General features: G+C 43.3%; 1 protein-coding gene across 4 annotated transcripts in view; it reads left to right on the top strand.

Moving 5' to 3' along the window:
* The window catches only part of LOC104321017 (multiple epidermal growth factor-like domains protein 6), a 205,541-nt gene that overhangs the window by 150,908 nt on the left and 30,996 nt on the right, over positions 1 to 23,637 (top strand). For all 4 annotated transcript variants that reach the window (XR_011326240.1, XR_011326241.1, XM_069792781.1 and 1 more), the window contains exons 11-23: positions 2,043 to 2,165; positions 2,745 to 2,867; positions 3,866 to 4,024; positions 6,587 to 6,718; positions 8,995 to 9,123; positions 9,486 to 9,614; positions 10,456 to 10,590; positions 11,607 to 11,741; positions 12,162 to 12,287; positions 13,403 to 13,534; positions 14,465 to 14,593; positions 16,214 to 16,345; positions 19,413 to 19,541. Coding sequence is in view for 2 of the 4 variants with exons in the window: in XM_069792781.1 (XP_069648882.1) it covers positions 2,043 to 2,165; positions 2,745 to 2,867; positions 3,866 to 4,024; positions 6,587 to 6,718; positions 8,995 to 9,123; positions 9,486 to 9,614; positions 10,456 to 10,590; positions 11,607 to 11,741; positions 12,162 to 12,287; positions 13,403 to 13,534; positions 14,465 to 14,593; positions 16,214 to 16,345; positions 19,413 to 19,541 (1,713 nt within the window). In the remaining 2 variants the exon portion in view is untranslated. The remainder of the gene's footprint in view (positions 1 to 2,042; positions 2,166 to 2,744; positions 2,868 to 3,865; positions 4,025 to 6,586; positions 6,719 to 8,994; positions 9,124 to 9,485; positions 9,615 to 10,455; positions 10,591 to 11,606; positions 11,742 to 12,161; positions 12,288 to 13,402; positions 13,535 to 14,464; positions 14,594 to 16,213; positions 16,346 to 19,412; positions 19,542 to 23,637) is intronic.

The raw sequence follows: 23,637 nt of genomic DNA, 5'->3' as shown, positions 1-23,637 counted from the left end.
TGTAAGAGGAGCCTGCAGGAGAGCTGTCGCTCAAGTAAACACCTTCCCATCCCCTTCCCTTCTTCTACAAGTTTTAATTAATACTATCCTCTGGCACTTCCTCAGCCGCTGCTCCAGCTTGCCTTGCTCTACATGTTTGCTGGGCTTATTAATTAATGAGGGGAAGGAGTTCTGCCTCCCAAATGGAAGATGACACTTTGGTGCATCACCAGTTGCTGTGGCCATATCTCACTGTGTCCAGCCCAAGCATCACTTCCCTGACCTTTTTTTCCTTCCCTTCCTCAGCCAGTAGCTGGGAAGAGGGTCGGCTCTGCCTGGGAGTGGTAGCACTGCTGTTCTCAAGTGCTTCTTGCGCAAACTCCACTTTGTGTTATGGAAGCTGCTGTACTTCCATCAGATTTGCTCAGAGATGAGATTGCACTTCTAGCTGTGAGAAGTCTCACTTAGGATGTGAAAGCAATAGAGTTAGATTTGGTTTTATTTCGAGAAAAGAGCTTAAAAATTCCTTCATGTTTTAAATGATTTTACAGTGTGGGGGGGTTTTGGGGTGGGGGGGTTGTTGTTTACAGCTTTTGCTATGCAAACTGTATCTCATTCTGGTTTAGGCTTGCTGTCACTACGCCATTAAAATTTTAAAGAATAGCCAAGAAGAGGCGGGGGTGGGAAAAAGAGCAGGCATCATAAAGCGTATAGTAAGTCGTGAGGAGATGTAAAGAGCAGGAGCTCTGGTGAATGTGAGAGGCATTACAGACAAGAAGGGTCTTGCAACAAAAAAAGCCAAGTGCAGGAGAGAGGAAGGAGCAGGGGAGGAGGGAAGCACCGAGGTCTGCAAGGGCAGTTGGTGCTGGAGCTTAAAAAACAAAAGAAAAGAAAAGAAAGTGAGGGAGGCAGATCGGGACCCAGAGGCTGGCAGGGGTGGGATGGGTTACACACTCTTGTTTGTGTATGGATGAGAGGAGGCAGAGCAGCCTGCTGCCCGTGCCCCGGCTCAGTGAGCTGCTGATGGAAATTTCAGAGGGAAGCAGTTACTCTGGACACAGCGAGGGAAGCAAGAGCACAGGGGAAGGCTTTGGCAAGGCTGAGGACATGAAAAGCTGCTCTTAAAAGCAAAAAATCTCCTTATTGTTGGATGCACATTTCACATTCCTACACAGACAAGGGGCTGTTTCTAGACCCCAGAGCAAGGCATCGTCTGACATACTGCAGAGGAGCTCGGCTTGTGACATTTCTGGAAAACGCTCCGTGTTCACATAACCTACATTAATCATTTTCATGCTGACCTCCTCACCTCGATTGATTAATTACATTTTCTTTCTCCTCTTTCTCCTGTCGATGTTTCCTAATAATGTTGCTGCTCCTTCCAAGGTTAATTGAGACACTGACCTTTCCCATCTGCGGCTGCTCATCTGGGTAACGTTCAAAAGCATTTTGCAGACTCAGCATTGACAAGGTGGCCCTTGAATGGCCACCAACCCACTCAGCAGGCTGCAGGGGCTGAGATCAGCTGAGAGCCTGCAGTGAAAAGATAACAGCTCGATTCTCATATCTAATCAGCTGAACAGTGGTGTCAACGATACTAATTTGTGGATGGACGCAGGGCAGGATAAGGCAATGGGCAGTTAGTTATTAAAAATTGCACCTAGCAGACTGCTGGTGTCCGGCAAATGCGTTGCGGGATCAGAGCATTGTTTCACTGTTAGTTTGCATTGAATAAGGTTGAACGTAAAACAGTTAAATGTAAGTTACTGTTAAATAGATGGGGTTTGTGGGCTGGTGAAACCTAGTTGTTGTCTGTTTCGTAAATCCCCTTGCGGCGGCTAAGACTTGCAGAAAAGATGCCTCTCCCTGGACATCGAGGGTATTGGGTGCTGTGGGAGAAGGTAGAAGACAGCTGCTGTCAGGATTCAGACAGTTTTTTATGTAGGGGAAGAGAGAGGAGACAGATAAAGGCAAGTGCTGAAAAGCGCAGTAGCTCCCGAGCAAAACTGCGGCAGCAGCTCAGACCGTGTCCAAGGGCTGAACGAGCTGCCCCTTCCTTGCAGAGCTGGACGAGTGCGAGACCGGAGAGTCCTGCTGCTCCCAATTCTGCATCAATTATGCGGGTGGCTACGAGTGTGCCTGCAAAGCGGGGTTCCAGCTGAACGCCGACGGCTGCGCCTGCGACGGTGAGTCCTTTGATACCGGTGGCTCAGTCTAACTAAGCACAACAGCAGGAGGAAGAAATGCTGTCAGAGCTCATCCCAGGGCTTTGCGGGCATTTCCCTAATAAGAGAATCAGTGACCGTATGCCTGCTTTGCTGATAAGGTTTACAGATGTATAATTTCCGCTTTGTAAGACTGGAATACAGTAATAACCCGGCATCCAGCACGGAGAAGTGGGGCTGTGGTAGATGAGACAGCAGAGACGAACTTTTCCTCCTCTCTCCCTGGACATTGTATATTGATGTGTGTTAAAGACTACTTCTACAAAAAGAGAGCCCTCAAAATAACCAAAGGATCAACTGAGCTTAACAGCTTAAAGCAGCTGTTTTCACTTGAGACAAAAAAGGTGAAATAATCTATTCCATGTTGCCCTGAAATGTTTTAATATCTCCAATACTAGTGAGAAATGGAGAGCCCCAAAGTACTAAGAAAATCAGGTTTTCTTATGTGCAGAATAATTTTTCAGATGCAGCCAGGCACAGAGTGCGCTCTCCAAGCAGAGGGACTTGTACCTAATCAGCATTTATATCTGCCTTTTCTAGATGTGGATGAATGTCGTCTTGATAATGGCAACTGCGACCATTTCTGCGTTAATTCTCTGGGGTCGTACGAATGTGCATGTAAGGAGGGTTACAGGCTTGGTGTTAACAGACGGTCCTGCATCGGTAAGTTATTTTTATATCGCGCAGGCCGTTAAGTATCTCCCACTGATTTAAAATGTGAATTTGGAACTGGGATTTCCATGGATCCCGGGATTTTGGAAGCCCAACTTCAGCCATCTCTGAACGTGGCCAGGGTAGAGCTACGTGCAACATGTGGATCCCGAGTTCATCCTCAAGTAATGGGTTTTGCCAAAGATTAATGGGAGATGAACGCTTAAATCCCCTGGATAGGTTTGAAAATGTAAAGCTTGTGTTTTAGAAATAAATGCTATTCTTGACAGTTTTCTTGCACTATTTGATGAAGTCTAACATCCTGTGGAAAAAAGGTAGCCAGATTCTGCTTTGATGAACCACTAAAGTTTTGGGGTTTTTATTTTTCCACTAAAGTCAGTGGTGTGATTCTGGATTTCTGCCAGTGTAACCAGTACAGAGCTTAGCCTAGCAACTTAATTTTATAACCAAGTTTAGCACCTGCTAAACCTTGGGCAGACTTTGGTATTTTAACCAACTCCAAAAAGAAAGCCAACTGATTTCCCATCATTTTAAGGCTCAGATTTTAGTATTTCTGAAAATAAATCGGACAGCCAGCCTCTCTCTATATTTGTCATTTCCAAAATGAGCTAGAGTAATGACCTTCATTAGCTAAACATAATCTCAAACTTCAAGTGAGGAAAATGAAACTCTCCATTAGATTTTTTTTTTTTTTTTTTTTCACTCTCCAGAACCAGAGTTTATTTCCAGAAGAAAGGAAAGGGAAAGATTTTTTTTTTTTTTTTTTCCCCCACCCCCACCCTTTTCTCTTTTTTGGATAGCAGAAACTCTGTTTATAAATACAGATGAGAAAACGAATCGGCTGTGACTGCTGTGCAGGCTGCACAGGGGTGTAGCTGGAAAATCTACTAGCATAATTAAAAAAAAAAAAAAAAAAGAGGTAGATGAGAGAAAAGTGTCATGGAGGAAGACTCAGGGCCAGGCCGTGATGGCACGTGTGTGTGTGTCAGCCCTAGGTGGGGAGGAGGTGGATGCAGAGGAGGCAGCCAGGTTTGCCGCGGCTCCGGGGCTGCAGTTCAGAGGTCCCCCCCAGCTCCTTCGCTACGCACTCGGTGCCGTCTACGAGGACGAAGACCCCCGAGGAGAGCTCACCCTGGTGCAGAGGGTCGGTGAGTGAACAAGCGTCGCTTTTAGCCCTCGCAGCAAATTGGGGGAGTAGTTTTGGAAAGAGGATTTGGGGTGAGAGTGGTGCTGGGCTGGCCAGGCTTAAGCAAAGGTGCGGTGAGCGTTAATCCTGCTTTCTGCCACGCTGGTGGGGAGGAGTCATCGCCACATGTCCCATCCCAAATGGGATACGTTTGGGGAACAGGGAGGCTCCCCGGTCGCAGCTGCTGCTGCCTGGATGTGTCAGGGAGGGATGCGGAGGGAGGCATGGGAAAAGGAAGCAGCACAGCAAGCAGGGGATGGGAGGCTTCTTGGAAAAACAATGTCCGCACAAAGCCCTGGAGGCAACAGACACAGAGATCCTCTTCACCCTGGGGGCAAGAGGATTGCGTGGGTTACTGCAATGCACAAAACCCGCTGGAACCATTCAGCTGGGAACAAACCCTTGGGAAATGCTCCCTTTCTCCTTGAGCTAGGAAGGGGGCTTGTGGGGGCACGTGTACCTGTTTACAAGCCATTTTATAATAATTGGAGGGGTTTTGCTGAAGATATTTGCATTTTTGTTTGTGGAAAAAACAACCCTCTGGAGGTTCGGGTCCTTTTTGATGCTTTGAGCGTGTTCTCCAGGAAAAGCTTGGACCTATCCATGTAGAGCCCAGCTTGGCCAAGGGCTTGGCCCAACTGGTGGCAAACAGAGCGCATGAGCACACACGGTCACAGGAGTGGGTGCAAAGCAGCTTTGCCCCCCACCTGGATTTTGCATGACTTCAGTCTTTCCACCTGCAGGTGGAAACATCACCACTTCAAGAGTTTTATGATTTGGAACCCTGTGCTTTCTTTTTGATGAGCACAGTATTTGCTGGTGGGTCACCAGGGAGGAATGAGATTTCTTATTTTTGTTACGTATGTCCTGTGCTTTTTATATGAGCTCTAATTACTCATCCGAGGACTGTGCCCTACAGGCAAAAATCAGGAACTGGTCCTGGCTTTAATAAAAAATTAACTTATTTTTATGAACAAAACTGTTAAGACCTCCCAAATCACATAGCATCCAGCCGGACTCAACGACACTGATAACCAATTGGGAAACTGATAAATGAGATAACCACAGGCAAAATTATCAGGCCTGGAAACCACAATCAAATATTTATTGACCAGTTTTTACATGTTTTATTTATGTTTAGCCACATAAATTTGGGTATTATCAGTCATAGCTGAGCGTCTGCACTTTTTCTAAGGCGGAGGCTTTGTAGCACGTGTGGGTTTGTAGGAAAAGGTGGTGGGGGAATGAAACTTTTAATGGTTTAGTAAGTTCTTTTACCTCCCAGATGTTGATTTATTTCTCATACTTTCAGACATATTTTTCTGCTGCTATCTATATTACAAAAATACAGCTTTAAACAATAAGCTGGTGCAAGTAATTAACTATTTTCTGTAGACTGAATGACTTTTTTATGTAGAAGCATGACGTTTTTAATGGTCGTCTGTATTCTTCTCCTGAAGTATGAATTTGTAACCCGTTCCAAGTGGGAGCACTGGGATTCTGAATGTCCCTGAAAGCTTGGGCATTTGTTCAGCTTCAGAAAAAGGAACAGTCGGGTGCTGAGACCTAGAGGAAATCTGGCCTCACATAGAAAATTGCTGGTGAAAAGCAACCAGCCTGCTGACTTACTGTTAGCTGAAATAATCTGCCAGCTCGCTTTCAGGTGTTGTTCAAAATCCCCTTCCAAAAAGCCTCCAGCCACAGCCATAAAGCCTCGAAGGCAGTAAACTGACCATGTGGATAGGATCTTAGTGTCACTGAGGTATTTTAGCAGAAAGTAACATTTATTTTCTATGCCTTTCTCAATAGACCCAACAAAGAGAGAACATGAGTGTGCTCATGTCTGTGGGTGCAAGGGAGAAAAGGAGGGTGGGGAAGGTGAGGGAGGAATGCATTTTCATACAAGGTTTCCCATATAAACTAACCTTTTTTTTCATATCCATGAAGAAAAAAAGGAAGTGATAAATGCATGATTATGCTTTGTTTTCCTAGGATAACACTCAGACTATGCTGTTAAAAATATCACTGAACTATGCTTAAATAGCACTGCATCCACCTACTGCAATAGAATAACAAAAAGGATAGCCTAGCAAGGAGAAAAGGAGATTCTCTCCCAAGAAATACTTTTAATTATTTACAATATTATCAAGCATTAGGTGCAAATTCACTTTTTCTGAAGGCAAAATATTTCCTTTTAAAAAGTAGTTTTAAGTGCTCTTTGATGTGGAATTATAGCATTTAAGGGAGTAAATTCCACGTAAAGTCCCAGCTTTCCTTTTATTTAGACTCTAAAATTTGAAGAGGAAAACTTGGGAATCTCCATTTGGGACTGTCTTTTGCGATGAATCAGTGGTATTTGCAACACTACCAACATTAACACTAACAACATGAATACTTTTCTTTCAGACTGTCAATGTTGTGTAGGTTTCTTTTTGCACTTGTGCATCTGGAACAATAGGTAAGAGCTTGTGGAAGTATTTTGTCTGGATGCTCACTAAACCTTCTGTATATTTTTTCATTTCAGTTTGCCTTGATAACACTTTTGGCAATGACTGTAGCTTGAGCTGTGAGGATTGTCTGAACGGAGGCAGATGTAACAGTGAACACAGTGGTTGTGTTTGCTCACCTGGGTGGACCGGCATTATCTGTAATGAAAGTGAGTACAGTGTATTTGAAAGGTGGGGGCTTTGTCCTAGTGCTGTGACACTGCAGATAGGTAGGAAATAGGAATAACCTGTTGTACTTTTAATCTGTAAAGCTCTCTAAGGAGCACAGCTGCCTTACAAGCCGATCAAAATTTTATTGTAATGTGGCACATTAAATAGAAATTGTAAGGGATGCTTACCTCAAACAGCGAGGTCTCTGCTCTCCAGTGCGGTACAGTACGGTACCCCTTCCTAAGTATTTGTGTCGGTATTCATTCCTATTCACTCTGCTGCTGAATAGTGCCAAGGTTTGGCTGCCATGCTTTGCTGCACAACTTGTCTCACTGACTTTCAGAAGTCTGTCCTGGCAGGTGGTGTGACAGTCTGGGTGGACATGTATACTAAACTTGATTTTTTTCCATTATAGCATCCCAAGACATTGCTTTTTTTTTTTTTTTTTTTGCCTTGTGTTGGCAAACTTGGGCCTGTTTTTTTCCCTTATCATTCTTTTTATTATCAGCATCATTTTCTTGAGATGGTTAATTTTTAATATTGGAAATTGTATTTTTCAGAATTCTCTTACCAAGTCAGCCAGTGCCCTTTGCAATAGCTTTTTACTCTCCTTATTCCTACTTCCTGGCATAAGTTATTTCTGATTCAAAAGTATGTGTCAAAACCAAGTGGAAAGATAGAGCGGCGATTTCTGGATGTACCATGCACTGTTCTTCACCTGCAGTTTGGCAAAACTTGTCTGCTGGCTGTCTGAGACTTCACACAGCAGGTCTCCCACATGTTTGAGATTGATCCCTCTGTTTCATAGTGTATGGCATGATGGCCCATCATACTCAGAAAGTCTGCGCTGTCCCTGAAGAGACAAAGGGACGATGAAGAATTATTACTTAGCATTGGTAGGCAGCAATTTTCAGGTTAAACACCATCAAGATTGTTTTGGAGGCATCATCGCAAGAACTATAGAAAAAAACAGCAGATGATTGAAATCAGCAGTCTTCCTGTAGTTATTTTGGGCGGCTGATCGTGGGTTTGGTTTGTAAATGCTAGGGACAGCTGCGAGAATAAGAATGAGGAGGATTGAAATGATAATTTCTAGTCTACCTAAGACAGTTCAAGCTATCCAGTTAGGATATTCTTAGTTCTATTCATGGTGCTCTAGTGGTTCAGGATAGATTATAAAAATTTCAAGACAGGATACAAATTCTTTAGTTCACTTAAGAAATAATAATAATATTTTTGCTCTATATTTACAGTACATATCCATGCATGTAATCTGGTAGAATTTGCCTCTGGAATTTAAAGAACCTTAATGGGATTGCATTATTGAGCCAGACCTGCAGTCCAATGAAGTAGGCATTGACAGTGATAAATACAATATATAGTGTGTATGAATTAGCCATATGTGATTGCTTTCACTCTTTTCTCTCACTTTCTTAATATACTGTATAGTGCATGGGTTTAGGGTAAGCTAAGCAGTTGAGAAAACTGGAACAAAATTTCTGTAATAATGACAGAATCACGGAATGGTGTGGGTTGGAAGGGACCTTTAAAGATCGTCTAGAACAACCCCCCTGCCATGGGCAGGGACATCTTTCACAATAATGCACCAAAGAAGGCGAATGGAAATTGATGTGAAATGTCAAGTTTCTTAATGTACATTGATAAAATGTCAGTTAAGTCAGATGACTCCAGCAATTGTATTTACTCAGCTAGCTCAGGCTGCAAACAGTGGAGCAAGGCTTCATTTCACAATTTGTTTTGTGCTGGAGCGATGAGGGCTTTAGGAAAGAATCCCGTGCTATTGTGGATGCATTTCTACCATGATCATCTGGGGAATTTAAGAGGCTATGTTAGAAAAAGACAATGTTATTTTTGTAATAGTATTTGGGAGGAAGAAGAAAAAGATGTTTAAAATAATTATCTCCAAGTATTCAAAACTGTGCTCTGATTTTTAAGCTTTGCACTTCATAGGCAATGTCTTTTGAGCCTCATGCGTTGTGTGGAGGGGAGCCTGTGCAGAGGAGAATTTGGATACATCACATAGTACTTCACATAAGTAAGCTTGTTTAATTCAGGTGTCCTTTTCCAATTATCTAGTAAATACTAGATGGATGTGTATTACCTTATATAAAAAGAATATGACTTTGTTTAGAGCCCACTTGACTAAAGGGACTCTTTCCTTGCTCGGTTTGGATGACTGGAGTCTTATTTCGCTTCGTTTCTAGCGGAGGGAAAGGATTCCTTGGCCCATTCATCTTCCCTGCTCTCTCCCCAGCTTGCTCCCCCGGGATGTACGGCAGAGGCTGTGCCAGCGTTTGCAAGTGCCAGAACGGAGGCTCCTGCGACCCCGTCACGGGGCAGTGCCGCTGCCCACCTGGCGTGCACGGCAAGCTCTGCGAAGATGGTACGGCTCCCCTTGTCTTGCCGGCTGTAGTGCGTGCCTGAAACCTCACCACTTCTTGCCCTTCACTTCTATCTAGATGTAATTGTGCATGGTAAATCTTAGGGGTCTGAACGAGAATGGTCTCCGTTGTGCGAGACGTGCTATAACACTGCAGCTTGCCTTGCAGTGACTTTTGTTTAAATAATAAGCAAGACAGAGGGTGAGAAAAAGCAAGCGCCTTGTACGGATGGGCTGCGCAGAGCCCCAGGTCAGCGACAAGTCAGCGCAGTCTCTTCTGTAACGTCAGCTAAAAGAGAGCTGATTTGGTGTTCGTGTTTTAACACTTAACGGCTGATGCCTTGCTGTGTTTGTGCACTCAAAAGGTTGCCCAAAAGGCCTCTTTGGGAAGAACTGTAACAAACCGTGCAACTGTGCCAACAACGGCTATTGCCACAGACTCTATGGAGCTTGCCTGTGTGACCCCGGGCTCTACGGGCGCTTCTGCCATCTTAGTAAGTCCCCATCATTTTTCAGATCTGTTTATTTAACACATGCGCGACGTAACAGTCTTAAAGATTCCACATCATGTAGAAAATGAGCAAGGCTTTGGGTTCTGTCACGAGCCAGGAGTAGCAGGAGAACATGACTTTTGATGCGTGTCGGCAAGCCCCAGAAACTCCATTAATCTTTTCCTCTAGCAAATAATCATTGCCATTAGGACTGAGATTTACTGATGCACAAAGGTGAGGACTATAGGTCAGGTTGGGATAGGCAGGTTAACATTAGGGTTGTCGGTGTGGTTAAAGTCTGGTTGGAGGTAGTTAGTGGCTGCTGATACGGTTGGAGTGGGAGCTGAGGAGCAGGGCTGGCTGGGGCAGGACAAGGGCAAAATGTTAAATGGGAATAAAAAGTATCAAAACAAAACTGTTGCAAAAGAGATGGTCAAGTTTCTTTGCACTTACTGGTTTTGTTCATAAAATCTATGCAAGACTGAAAAATAGTTGTGTGGGTTTGTTTTCTTTTTTTTTTTTTTTTTGTGAAAGCTTTTGTCTTGGAGTGTATCCAAATATTTTTTCTTTCAGAAACTTAACTAAGTTTGCTTTGAAACATTTCTGGTTCTTGCATTCACCACATACTGCTTGAAACGAAATGAATTACTTAATGTAGGAATCATGTAAACTATATTTTACACACCCACACGTTAATAGGCACTGTCATAGGAATGTGGATGTATTTGCTGAAAATAAAATGAATGTTTTGCTTTTTGCAGCAGTTGCATTCTGCAGCAGTGTGCAATTTCAAATAACTCATGCATAATTACAGAGCTAATGATTCTTTTTCATCTGGCTGCAGCTTGTCCCAGGTGGGCCTTCGGAGCTGGCTGCTCGGAGGAGTGTCAGTGCGTGAAAGAGCACACGCTGGAATGCAACGCAAGGAACGGGACTTGCACCTGCAAGCCTGGTTATCACGGCAAAAAGTGTCAGAAAGGTATAATAGAAAGCCAGAGTCCTTATGTCTGCTTATTCCTTTGTCCTAGCATTATTTCTCATTCTTCCTTCCATCTGCTTTGTTCGGCTGCTGCTGCCACTAATATATTCATATTCTACTAATTATTTTGTCTGTGGGTTTTCATACAGCAAATGCCATGAGTGCCTGCTATCACAGGGCTTACAGGGACATCAAGGGGAATACAACTTAAGAGTGCAGCAGTTTTAGCCTGATCAAATGATAACAGAAATCTAGAAACCAAATTCTAATGCAACCCTATATAATGAGGATTGTGGGAGTTTTCACTTCTCTTCTTTCCTTTTTCCACTCAGACAGTAAATAAGTGGCAAAACCTCTGTTTTATGGCAGCAGGGTTATTTGTAAATGGTTTCAGTAATGCTACTTTTCCTTCAGATTTGCAGGTCTTTGAATTCAACTTATACTTTGTAGTTTTTGGGGGTAGTTCAAAGAGAATTGTATTCCACATTCATGTTTGCATGTCTCAGTAGTCCTCTCCAGACAGTAATGGAGTAACGCAATAAAGATTCTTCCTTCAGATTCCTCTCTGGGCAGGCAGGAACGTGTTGGATTTATGACAGTAGTTCTGGGGGGGGGTGTTGGTGGAGAATAATAGTGACAATGTTTAATATCTTTAGCGTCTTGGTGATGTGCTCAGTTCTGGGGGAGAGCATCCTTCGCCCAGCACTGGCTTTGCACCAAGGCAGAGAGCAGCAGAAGGTACAGACAGATAAGAAGAGTAATTCTGTGATGGCTGTAATTGAATATATCCTTAAGTATTCTGCCACTCTGTTTCTGGGTTGTATTTAAGCAATAACCTCTTTGAAATGTCCGTGCAAGTGTTTAATAAGTATTTACACTTCGTTATCAGCACCTCTAAAATGTACATTATAATAAAATTTCTGCAAGTTTCCGCCAAATTATTTTCTGACTTTTGTTCAGTTTTCTTAACTCTTCCTTTTTGTTACACGTGTTCTGTGTCTACTTGCATTTTCCAGAGTGCACACCTGGCTTTTATGGGGCTGGTTGCAAACAGAGGTGCAGCTGTCCTACCGATGTTCTGTGTGATCATGAGACGGGAGTCTGCAAACGTCCATGTCCACCTGGGTTTCATGGAGAAAAATGCCATTTATGTAGGTATTCACTGCATGTTTCCCTGGGAGGTACACTTTGGATGGGAAAGGTTACTCAAGAAACTTATGTTCAGATATAGAAGTTGCAAATAAAAGGTACATTTGTTGTTCCCCACTGAAGCCAAACTGATATTTGGAGCCTGGCAACTGCTGTGTCACTCTGCTTGCACAGGTCAAGGCACAAGGCTGAGGCCATTTACTAAAACTAACATTTGTCCAGGTAACTATAGTGCCTTTTAAAGCTTCAGGCACAGATTTTCTGGAGCTCTGTTGCAGTTAATTACAGACCACCGGTCACTGAGACACCGATGCTAACATTGATCACTTGGTACCAGCACAGCTCAGTTTAACATTGCTGCCTCCTAATGTCTTCAAAATGCTTCCTTATCCTAACCGTGTCTTTGGGTTTCTTTTGACCAGCTTGTCAGCCCGGGAGCTTTGGCATGAACTGCAGGCAGAAATGCAGCTGTGGAGAAGCACCATGCAATCCAAAGACGGGACAGTGTATTTGCCCAGCTGGGAAGACTGGTGCTACGTGTGAGCAAGGTGTGTTAGTTGTCGGACTAGGGTAGTGAGTGTCTTGCTTTGACAGACACGATAAGAAGTGGAATTATTCTGTTTCCCACCAAAACTGCTGCAACGCAATAGGCTTCATTTGCAGAATGGGTAAAGGATAAGTCTTGGTGCAGAACATACGACATCCACCATGTGGGATCGCTTGTAAAGGAGGGAGTGTGATTCAGTTACCCTGACCCATCCCTCTGTTCCAGTTAATAATAGTGATTTGTAGGCTGGGCTGGGTTTCTACAAGTTGGGCAGCGATATTGGGGCATCACAGCAGCTCTGAGTCCCAGAGCAGAGCTTGGGACTGTGCTGCCATATGCACACAATTTGCCTCAGGAACAGTTGAAGGGCCTTGACCAAAGACAGCTATTGTGGAAACAGCAAGTGAAGGACCTAGAACAGAGGAAGGAATTAAAAAGGAGACCATTATTGTGGGTAACTAAGTAAAGGGATGAAAAATGCCTCAGGGACGCTGAACTACCAAGGGGCCACAGGATGCCCCTTTTCCACTTGCAGAGCTCTGGCTATTGCCTGCCTGAGGAGCATCTGCCCTGCGTGGATCCAGGTTGTGGCTTCCCACGCTGCAGAGCGGGACCCGGATGAAGGTGGTGGAGCCGTATGGAAACCTGGGCTCCACCCCACATCCAGTCCCTCTGGACTGGATGACCATCCTGACCCCCACCCAGCCCAGCAAAAATACAACAGCAACCCTCTCCTTCTGCATCTGTCTGCAGATTACCATCCTCTGGACATGTCCTTTGCTGAGTGCAATAATTAATTTTTCAGATATGTTCAAATACTCCTGACATTACTGTATCAGAAACCAAACCAATAAACAGATGCACCACCACAGAAGTTGGAAGAGAGCCTTCGGGTCTCTCTTTAGATGTGTTCTCGCATGCTGCAGTACAGAGGCGTGTTGCCTCTTTCAGAAGATTTACCGTGACAGTGCTGTAGGTCTATAGACATAATACAACAATCCTTTATCCAGCTTAGTTTTACTATATTTTTAAATTCTTCAGGGTAACAGCAGAAATCTATAACTGCCTTGAAACAGAAAATGGCACTGGGGACATCTCATGTGCTTTTTTTCCTAGATTGCCCGGCCGGCCAGTGGGGACCAGACTGCCGGTCCTCCTGTGAGCCCTGCGCCAACGGCGGACAGTGCAACAGAGAAACTGGAGCCTGTGACTGTCCCCCTGGCTACACTGGGGCATCCTGCTCTGCATGTAAGTCCTCACAATCGGCCTTCCCCGTGAAAAGAAAGTCAGTTTGAAAATTCAGGTTATGGTTTGATTTCTACCTTCTTGCTATTTTGTGAGATGCTTGTTAGGTTAGACACACTGATCCAAGACAAGTACCCTTCAGCTTCAGGAATTCCTCAGGTTGGATTTGACATTATTTACCGGAGGGAGATTACAGATAAATGCCGATGATAAGCTAAACTGCATCCCAAGTCGATGTTGTCATTAGACCTGATTTATGGCAATATATACTTAGAAATATGTTAATAGCCATAATACTTGCATTGTAATTCTGGTTGCTTGGCAAGAAGTGCCGACTAATTCGCCCTTATGGCATCACTCTTGGGTTATGTTTGTAGCACTACTCCCTGATGTAGCTAACTCAGGATGAAATAGTACTGAGGATGAAGGAGTAGTACCAGTGCTGTCTCTGCAGATCCACCAGAGACCATGGGAATATGCTCAAGCAACTGGTCCATGCTACCGCGGCATGGCTCCTTACCCAGCCTATAGGTATTAAAGGCTGCTTGGGTATGCCTGTCATGCTGGCATAGACAGGCTCTCAGGGACAGTGCTGCTTCGTGCAAGACCTCAGTGGTGGCATATTTTTTCTCCTTGTTAGTCACAACATCGCTTTCGACAAAGGTTTGCTCAGCACTCTTTTTTCCTCCTCTGATTGATCCTGATGTGCAGGAGAAGTACCTGAAAGTCACTCAAGCTATTCCTGCTTTACAGGACTTGGCCCCAGACACCTAGTATACAAATTACGGATGTTTCTTTCATTTTGCCATTTTGATTTCTGGCTTCAGCTAATGGATGTTTTAGGAGGCAAGCTGTTGCTGTCTTGTTTGAAAAGATCAGCCCGTGCCTGAGTTATTACCTAGGTGAAATTGCAGTCTGTTCATCTGTTTTCAGCCTGCCCCAATGGTTACTATGGACAAAACTGCCTGCTGTTATGCAGCTGTAGCAGCAGTGCTCAGTGTCACCACGTCACCGGAGAGTGCACGTGTCCCCCCGGCTGGACTGGCCACGACTGCAAACACCGTAAGTCAAACACGTATTCACTCCACGGGGTACACAGTATCTCCCAAGGACTTAACTGCAAACGTAAGAAGCAGCTCTGTTTGTTCTTAGTCTATTACAGTTTTTTAATATACTTTTGCTAATCTTATTGCTTCTGAAATTGTGTGTTTATGGGTTTTCACAGCCTGGGTGGTTATAATCCTTAATTATCTAGGTTCAAAGTATTGAAATAGATGGCTGATGAAGCGCAAAGTATTGATATAAGCTCTTATTTCAACACTATGGATCCCTTTGCCCAATACCATCTGTCCTGTCAGCATTTTGACTGACAGACAGTTTTGTTTTTCATTTTCAGCACAGATTAGTTTCAAGATTAATTCTCAATTTTTCATTTTGTTTAGGGGAGATTTATTCAACAAGTGAGTGGCATGTACAGTCAGGTGTCTTAAGGTCACTTCTTAACTTGTGAATATAAATGCTGGGAGAAATTCTGTTCTCTGGAAGAGCAGAGCATCATTCTGTTGACTTTAGCATCGCTCTCCATACTGATGGCTGTGTAAAAGTGCAGATTTGCCCTTTTTGGATAGCACCATATAAATGTTAAGCCATCCTGCTTTATTCTTTCCTTTTCCTGTTTCACGTCTTTTCTACTTGATTTGTTATGATCCCTCTTTGCAAAAAGCCAACGGAATACAAACTGCTTTCTAAACTTGGTCTTAAACACATAAAATCATATAAATTAGTTGTCAGTGTTGACAGCAGTAAGTTTTGGACCAGCTTCTCAGCCTCCGTACTGAAGAAAACTCTGGGAAATCTGAAGTTTCCACCAATATGCATATTTTAAAAATCAAACCAGTTGGTAATGTGTAGAGCCATTTAGATAGCTTTCCATAACTCCCTAGGCTGTCTAAAGAATTAAGAGACCATGGCAAAGAAAAGCTTTTATTCCTGTTCAGGCTAAGATATGAGAAAAGTTGTTTTGCAGAGATGTCTCAGTAAGGCAGCTCTTCCAACTATTGGAGACCGGGCATGAAACAGATGCCCAACTCCAAAACCAGGTTTCCATTGCCCTAATTGACGCTTTCATCTTTATCCTTACAAGAAAGGACGGAGATGCTGTGGTACACTGTCGTAATCCTGTCAGTGTTGTGTGATTTTTAGAATGAAAGCAGTAAGTTGCTTTAACAAAGATTGTGAGATTTCTCTGTCTGTGTCCATGTTGCGTTTCCTAGCATTTTGAGGAAAATATGGAGGATGCTCACAAATCTGTCTTGTTTTACCCATTAGCTATTCTGGTTATGCAGATTTATGCTAAGTAAGTCAACAGCTGATATTTTATTTCCATGAAATTATGCGTTTGTGACTGTGGATTGATTGATATGGATTGACTATGAATGATTAGTTTTACGTGAATGGTGTAATATCTGCCTATGGACCCCTACTTTCAGCTGAAATAAATCAGCAAAAATGGTATTTATTTCCATTGATCTGTGCCCCATGCTGCAGCTGAGAGTCTAGTCCAGAGCGCCTGTATCTTAAGGAGCCATTTTGCATCTTTTCTGTTCTCTCCTTTAGATGTAAAATAATCCGTTAGCTGAGCTCGAAGTTGATTCTTAATGCAAATACTGCTTTACCTTGCAGCCTGCAATAGTGGCCGTTGGGGACAGCGCTGTGAAAACACGTGTGTCTGCAATAACAGCGACGGTAGCTGCGATCCGGTCACTGGCTCCTGCTTCTGTGAGCCGGGATTCACTGGGAAACACTGTGAATGGAGTAAGTTGCCACTTTGTCAACACGGGGAATTTGCAAAACCAGAAATTATTTTTCCTGATAATTCTCTCCAAGAAGACCTCCAGGCCGTACCGCCTCCGGTCTGCCCAGCGCGTTGCAGGGCTCTTGGGTTCCATCGGGGTTAGGTAGTTTCCCTAATTTGGATTCCAGAAAAGTTATTTTCAGACTTGTTTTGGACTCCACAGCTATTTTTAATGTTGAGACCTCATGTGAGTGATAGGATTGATGTATATTTGGCTTGTGGCATAGAAGTTTCCATATCGGTTTTATTTATCCAGTTTTAGGTCTGCGCTTTTTCTTCATAAATCTTGTTTTAAGGCCAAGCATGTAAAATGCTTTACATGTACATAACAGAAGAAAAATCAGGAAGATTTAGGGTCCTTTATTTGTTAACAACAAAAATGCGCAATGGTCTTACCAGAGGGCCACGACCTCCACTAATCTGTCTCAAACAGAGGTCAACAGCAGATGCCTTAAGAGGATAAAAATGGTCATATATGTAATTCCTGATATGTTTCCCCAAGTTTCATCAATTTGTCACTTAGGAGCTTCTTGAGACAGAAGCAATATCTCTATATTTAATACAAATTGATTTTTTCCAATTAATGTGCTTATTTCCTTTTTGATTCCATGCAAACATTTGGTATCCACTTCATCTTGTGACAATAAGTTGTGTAGTTAGGCTGCTATTAGTAGTAATAGTAGTAGTAGTATTAATGTTGTAAAATAAAATAAATCCTTTATCTATTAGTTTAACAATCTTAAAGTAGCACAGATGTAGCTACCAGAGGCTCAGAAGTGTAGGCAGAATTAACTGGTGGTGTCACACAGAAATGTCAAAACAATTAATCTGGAATGGTGACCTAAGACGAAAACCTTGGAAAGTTGATCTTAGGGCTCTTGTTGCTGTTGGCACAGAGGGAATGGAAGGGCAGTTAGTGGGAAGACCAGCTCCCAGAGAAAGAGCTGCCAGCTCCACTTCTCTTTTGCTCTTGACGTCTCTCAAAACAGCACCTCTGCAGACAGAAAGTAGCCAAATAGCTGGTTGTCATCTTCTCTGGCAAGGTAATCAGTGAAGCCATTGCCACCAGCAAAACATCTGGCAACCCCTAATGTTCTGTTTATGGGTTTTCCATTTTATTCAGTCTGCTTTTTACCCCACTTGAATTGTGTGTGTGTGTGTGTGTATACATATATAAATATACATATAAAAAATGCATATATATATGTGTGTGTGTGTGTGCAAGATTATGAAAGCCATAATTCTTCCCCAAACTTTTCATGCTGCCTTGGATGTGAGATCTGTGCTATCCCTGGAGAGCTCCTCTGTTCCCGAGGCATCTCTAGCCTCTTGAGGCAGGTCGGGCTCTTTCCCTTTGCGGATTTGCAGGCAGCTCCGGTTCTCTGGCTGGGTGGCTGTATCTCAGCATGCATCGCACCAGCCTGCGCCTGCTCGAGCAGGGGGCAGATTTTCTGTGATGTAGACTGCGAAATCATTTGTGAAGTCTACTGACCCATTGCCATCACCTTGAAAGTCTCAGCCCCAGGCTAAACGCCGTAGGTTTGACGAAAGCTCAGCTGAAAGCCCCCCACCTATTACTGCACTGGAATACTATTTTCCTTGCATAGATTGTCTGGACTCTGACTGAAATTTCAAGTGAAAAGTAAACACTGAGCAGGATTGAGCTTTTAAGGCACAAGTGCATTTCTATGTATTTACTCATTAAACTAGTGTAGGAGGCATGATGCACGATGATCTGCAGCTTTGGGAATAGGAGGCGGTGCAAATAGGATTTTGCACCGGTGCAACCCTGGGACTGAATTTCACCTGTAAGTGCAAAAAATACATTCAAACAACTCCACATTTAAACAAGGGCCCATTTTCTGACACAGGTGATTGAGAGCAAAGAAATACTTAAGGTACCTTGCTATCCTTCTGTCTCCCATTGCAACCTGTAGCCTCTCTAAGAGACCGAGGAGTTGCCTCCACTTAGTAGAGAGTCACTAAGCTGCAGGAGCAACTGAATTCGCACCAGCTCTGAGCACTGCCCACCTATGGTACCAAATAGGCAGCACCAAGCCCACCCCTTTATTCCAGATGTAGAGTTGTCTTTGAGGATCCTCATTGTTTTCTGTTCTCTGTGATTCTTTCCAGATTGCCTGAAAATCACTTTGTTGATGTAAATGCTAAAATCATACAATTTTAAAAGAGATCTGGCAATAATCTGCTAACTCATTTACAGAGGAATTCACAAGGACTTCAAACATGAGTAGAGGCCCTGTAATATTGTGTTTAGCCAAGTATATTTCTATATTTCAGCCTGTCCAAAATACCTAATGTGAATTAGGCAACTGGCCCTATTCTTAATTCATTTTCCTATAATCCTGGAAGAAGTTATTTTCATTCTCAAGTGTTGTTTTCTTTCCTTCGATAGTGAGTACCATGCAAATCTTTTAAAACTCCTTACATTAACTGCTGTGGAAATGTAATTGTTAATCCGTCCCCCAGATGTAATGGTTTTGCTTTAATTTTTCAAAGCAGAGCCTGAAAGTAGAGTATGCAGCATTCAGTTTGGAGCTTTCTGAAGGAAGCCACCACACTTCCTATTTTCTCCAGCTTTCTGGGGAAAGAGGATTTGCAGGAAAACAGAGGATAGGGCCTCAAAAGGAGTACAGAAGCTGGGAGCTTTCCCCCTCCTGACTGATGAAGTCCCTGAGATGTGCACGTAAGCAACTCCAGACCAGCGTGCAAAGTGTCATCAAGCAGAACCCGCGAAGTCGCAGGCTTTGCAACTACCAGATGATATTAGTTTTCTGTGCAGAATTCAGTCTTTCAATGCCCTAGAGTTTTTCTAAAATAGACCTTAATAAACACAGTCCAACTTACCTGGATCCCAAGCTGAACGCTTAATCACATCAGTTTTAAGGCGTTACCATTATGCCTCGATTCTTCTTTTGTGAATAGTAAGAATTCCCACGTATTTAAAAATTCCCTGTTGAATCTGCTCCAGAATTAACCCATCATCTGGTTTTGATTCCTCCACTGCAGGATGCCCCGAGGGAAGCTTTGGCCCGAGCTGCGAGTACAGCTGTCAGTGCCAGAACGGAGCTGCCTGCGACCACGTGAGCGGAGCCTGTACTTGCGCAGCGGGCTGGACAGGAACCTTTTGTGGAAGAGGTACCGCTGCTCCCTCTGGTCCCTTTTGGGTTTATGCAGATGGTTGGTTTGTTGTTTGGGTTTTTTTTATGCAGAGAGCTGGTTTTACAGTTTACAGTGCCTGATCTAAATAAACCATGGAACTTAACTGGAAGATGATACTGAGGTGCGCACTTCCATCCTAACTCAGCAAAGCGTTTCGCCGGGTGCTTAGTGTTGGACACGTGTTTTAACGTGGTTAAAATTAGATACATGCTTAAGACTCCTGCTATAACACATCTTTATGAAGACTCTCTATTCAAGCAGACTCCTATTATTAGCACACTGAGCAGAAAGATGCTTGTCCTGCCTTACACTTGCTTGTTCCTAGTGCATCTCTGAAACGTTTTAGAGAAAAGCATGGATCTGTGCATCTTCCCAAAGGAACTCTTTAGGAACAGATATAGTTTTAACTTTAATAAATCCAACAGATCATTTTCTATTACCTGATCATTTGGTAAGGTGTTGGAAAGGTTGGACTGGATTCTTCGGAAACATTATTATGAGTCAGTCTGTGGCATCGTCTAACGAGGTTGCTGTCATGCTGCATCATTGTGCAGATCATAAAAAATACACTCTTGAATACAACAGAAACAGCACATAGTCAGTCAGACGTTATGAAAGTTATTTAAGTGTAAATGATTGAATATTCTACAAATGATGATCATTAAACCAGTCACAATTATTTTGCGTGGAAAACGGCTCTATCAGCCAGTTTACAAAGGTAGTGTTACAACTACAACAGAGGGAAGCGACAGCACTCACAGGCAGCTGCTGCCCTCTGATGGGAAGGGAGTTGCTCCACAGCCTTACTGGTTATGTAGGAAAGCACCCCACTGACTGCAGTTCAGATATTGCTCGTTATTTCCCTCTCATTCTTACCAGGAATGATTATACAAAATAAATACTCTTCTCGGGGTTCTGCTGCAAAGTGTGCCTCATAGTTTATGGTATCTCCCTTATGTCTCTTTTTTAAATTATTTACTGTAACTCTGTTTTCATAAGTCTATCTTTTCTTTTCTTTTTTTTTTCTTTTCTTAATTGGAAAAGCTATATGGTTATCTGTGTTGTGGTATAAATCTGTTCATTCCAGAAGGAATCAAAATGGGGACAAAGAGGCTAAATATCCTTCGCCAAAGTAGGTGTGAGGAATATGGAGAAGCCTGGGTGACGTCTATTGGAAAAAAAAATACAAGTCTCAGCTTCCAAATCAGTCATGTTGGACATTTTTATCTTTTTAAATTCCTGAAAGAAGATTGTGGAGGGGAGAGTAGAATTTAACGCTTACCATTCATTAAGACCCTGTTTTCTGCAAGTTTTCTCTCAAGCAGGCAGAGTGTTTCCTCTGAGCTGACCTCTGTTACCTTTTCACGTAGAAAGTTTCAGCCAGAATGGTTTGGCTGTTTCCAAAAGATGAAGAGGGAGGAAAACATGTGGGTGGTTTGCCCTTGGTAGAACCTTCTTGGCACCTTTTCTCTGAGGAGCTGTAACACTTCTGTTTTTAGTGACTAGGAGACTGGCAGGGTTTCCTTCTGGCAAGGATGTGCTTTTTGCTGTCCTCTTGGCAATCCACCCACGTCAGCCAAGCTTTGCGCCTTGCAGACAAGAAAGTAGAGATTGAGACCTGGTGCGGCTGAATTGCCTTGGACTTCTCACATACTGCTGATGCTTCATCCCAGGGCTGGGAAGGACTTTTCCATCATCACAGAAATGTTGAAACTGAAACTTTTGCAGCCTTCTAAGTTCAAAGTCCTAGAAGAAGACAGCACCTTATGAAACCTAATATTGATTAATATTAATAATTAATATTAATCTCACCCCTGCACAATAAGCATGTTTGAGCCTGCAGTTGTTGCTTCTGGTATTTTGCGTTGTGGCAGCATGGGATCCAGATTCAAGCTGAAATCACAGAAGTCCCAGGATTTGCCTTTGGGATTTTTGGAATTGGTTTTCTTTTTTCAGGTGGGAACAAAGTACTGCTGTTCCTTTTCCTTCATTTACTACCTTCAGTGTGAAGTAGTAGTTTCCATAATCTCTTATTATTAGCATTGTTAATGTAATCTTAGCCCTTGCTAAGTCTCAACATTGGGCTTTTGTAGTATCTCTCTTTATGGTGAAGTTAACCAGGCTTATCCAGCTTACTCTGCCTCTGTGGATGCGCACTAGCAACTGTAGAAAGCCATTAGAGGATTTATGGCACTTTGGTCAAGCAAGCCTGTATTTGTCAGTCTGAGCAGTCACGTTACCAGCTGACGAGCTGCAGTATCCTGACCAGTAACCAGTGTTCATCCCCTGGCGAGACAGTCAACCTAACAGAAAAGCACCATGCTTGAACATGCCATCGTGTTTGAGGCAGGGGCGATGCTTCAGTCATATTTCAATTTTAACTGAATCAAGGCAAACCTTTCAGTTCCCTGGACTTGAGTATTTTGAAGGTATGACCCAAGACCTTGTATGTGATTCAGTGTTCTCTGAAAAGAGCATGAAGAGTGGGGACAGTGTGGTGGCTCAGAAGATATTTGCAATATTCACTGCAAATTGGTATGTACGTACATATATCGCCTGTCAGTAATACAGATAACAACCACAACCAAAGCCACATCATCATCCACCAGCGCACGACAGTTTCCAAGCCTAAGCAGTAGCAGGAGATACTGTTGCTCCTGGTTGCCGTTTCGTGAGACCTTGCTGTGAATTTTTCAGGGGTTGCCTGAACTTCTGTGCCCTCAGCCACAGGATGCTGCCAAGAGACCTCACACTCTTCAAAGTAGTTTCGTCTGTCCATCAGCGTCTCAGTTCTGCTCTGCTCTGCATCAGCTTCAATCAGCTGTACTTCATCTCCACCTGGTATCATTCAGTCGTCCTGCTACCTCTCCAGTAGTGGTGTGATCACATATAATAACAATGGGTAAGAATAAAGCTATCGAGCCACTTTCTGAAAGAAAATTAGACAATTCTAAAGGTGGTACATGCCCGCTCCATCTTTCAGCTCTGCTCAGTCCGTTGGAAAAATGAACCTTGTGAATCTTGTAACTCTTTCAAAATAGCTGCAAAAGGAGCAGAACTGTTTCAGTTCCAAAGTAGCTAACGCTTGCAAATAAGCCCGGAAACAAAATAATCTACTAAGAAATGTTTGCAGGATATCTGAACAACCTAGGAAAGACTTCCTTTGCATTTTCTTGAAAGCAGCAAGTGATACAACTAGAACACTTGAAGAAACACTGAATGGTTCTTCACAAGGTCTAGTATTACCAAAGGAAAATGAATCGTTTTCTGTGGTTCCTTGAGAGTGATGCTACTAGCAATGCCTCTAAGTATCTTTCCTATCTGAGAGAACAATGTTATGTGCCTGGGGAGAAGGTACCTCAGGCACATGTGGGCTTCTGGCTGTTCCTGAACTGAAGCAGCAATTAGTGCCTCTGCATTCCTGGACTGTGCAAAGGCAGCGATTATAGCAAAAGATGGCTTTCTAAGTCCTTTCTCTATCCTGTTAAAGCATAGATAATGTGAGTAGCATTTTCTCCAGAAAACATGCTTGTCGTGATCACCCACTGCTGCGGGGCTTTGGTTTTAATGCGCTTACAGCTAAGCAGGCAAATACAAAAAACCCAAACCAATCAACCAACCAAAAAAACCCCTACCCCAAACCCAATCTTTCTTGTAATAAACAGCTAAATATGTCAACGCTGTCTTCAAATAAATGTTAACATCTGACATGCAGGAAGCCTGGGCCATGGGCTTCTGATGTCAGGCAGCCCAACTACCCACCCAGCCAACCCAAAAGGAATCAAAGCGTGCCTGCGTTCACCGGCCGTGCTCATAGCTCTGTCACAAGCGTGCCGTGCCATGGCGAGCGAGCCGGGTCACCCTCCTCTGCACCGGGATTGCTCTGGTCCTGTTTGGTGGGAAGGCAATTGTTATAATTGGTTTCATTCTGTGAAGTGCTGAGCATCTGCTGCTCCCGCTTTGAAGGTTGCGATTGTTTTCACTGCACCGTAATTCTGTTTAATTTTGTTCCCCGCTGCTCTGGTATGTGTTGTATGACTCAAGGCATGTGTCCAGTTCCAGGATCAGGCCA

This window comes from Haliaeetus albicilla, chromosome 9 (assembly GCF_947461875.1).
Source record: "Haliaeetus albicilla chromosome 9, bHalAlb1.1, whole genome shotgun sequence".
Lineage (NCBI taxonomy): Eukaryota > Metazoa > Chordata > Aves > Accipitriformes > Accipitridae > Haliaeetus > Haliaeetus albicilla.
The sequence above is the reverse complement of the archived record's forward strand: the minus strand, read 5'-3'. Positions and strand labels throughout refer to the sequence as shown.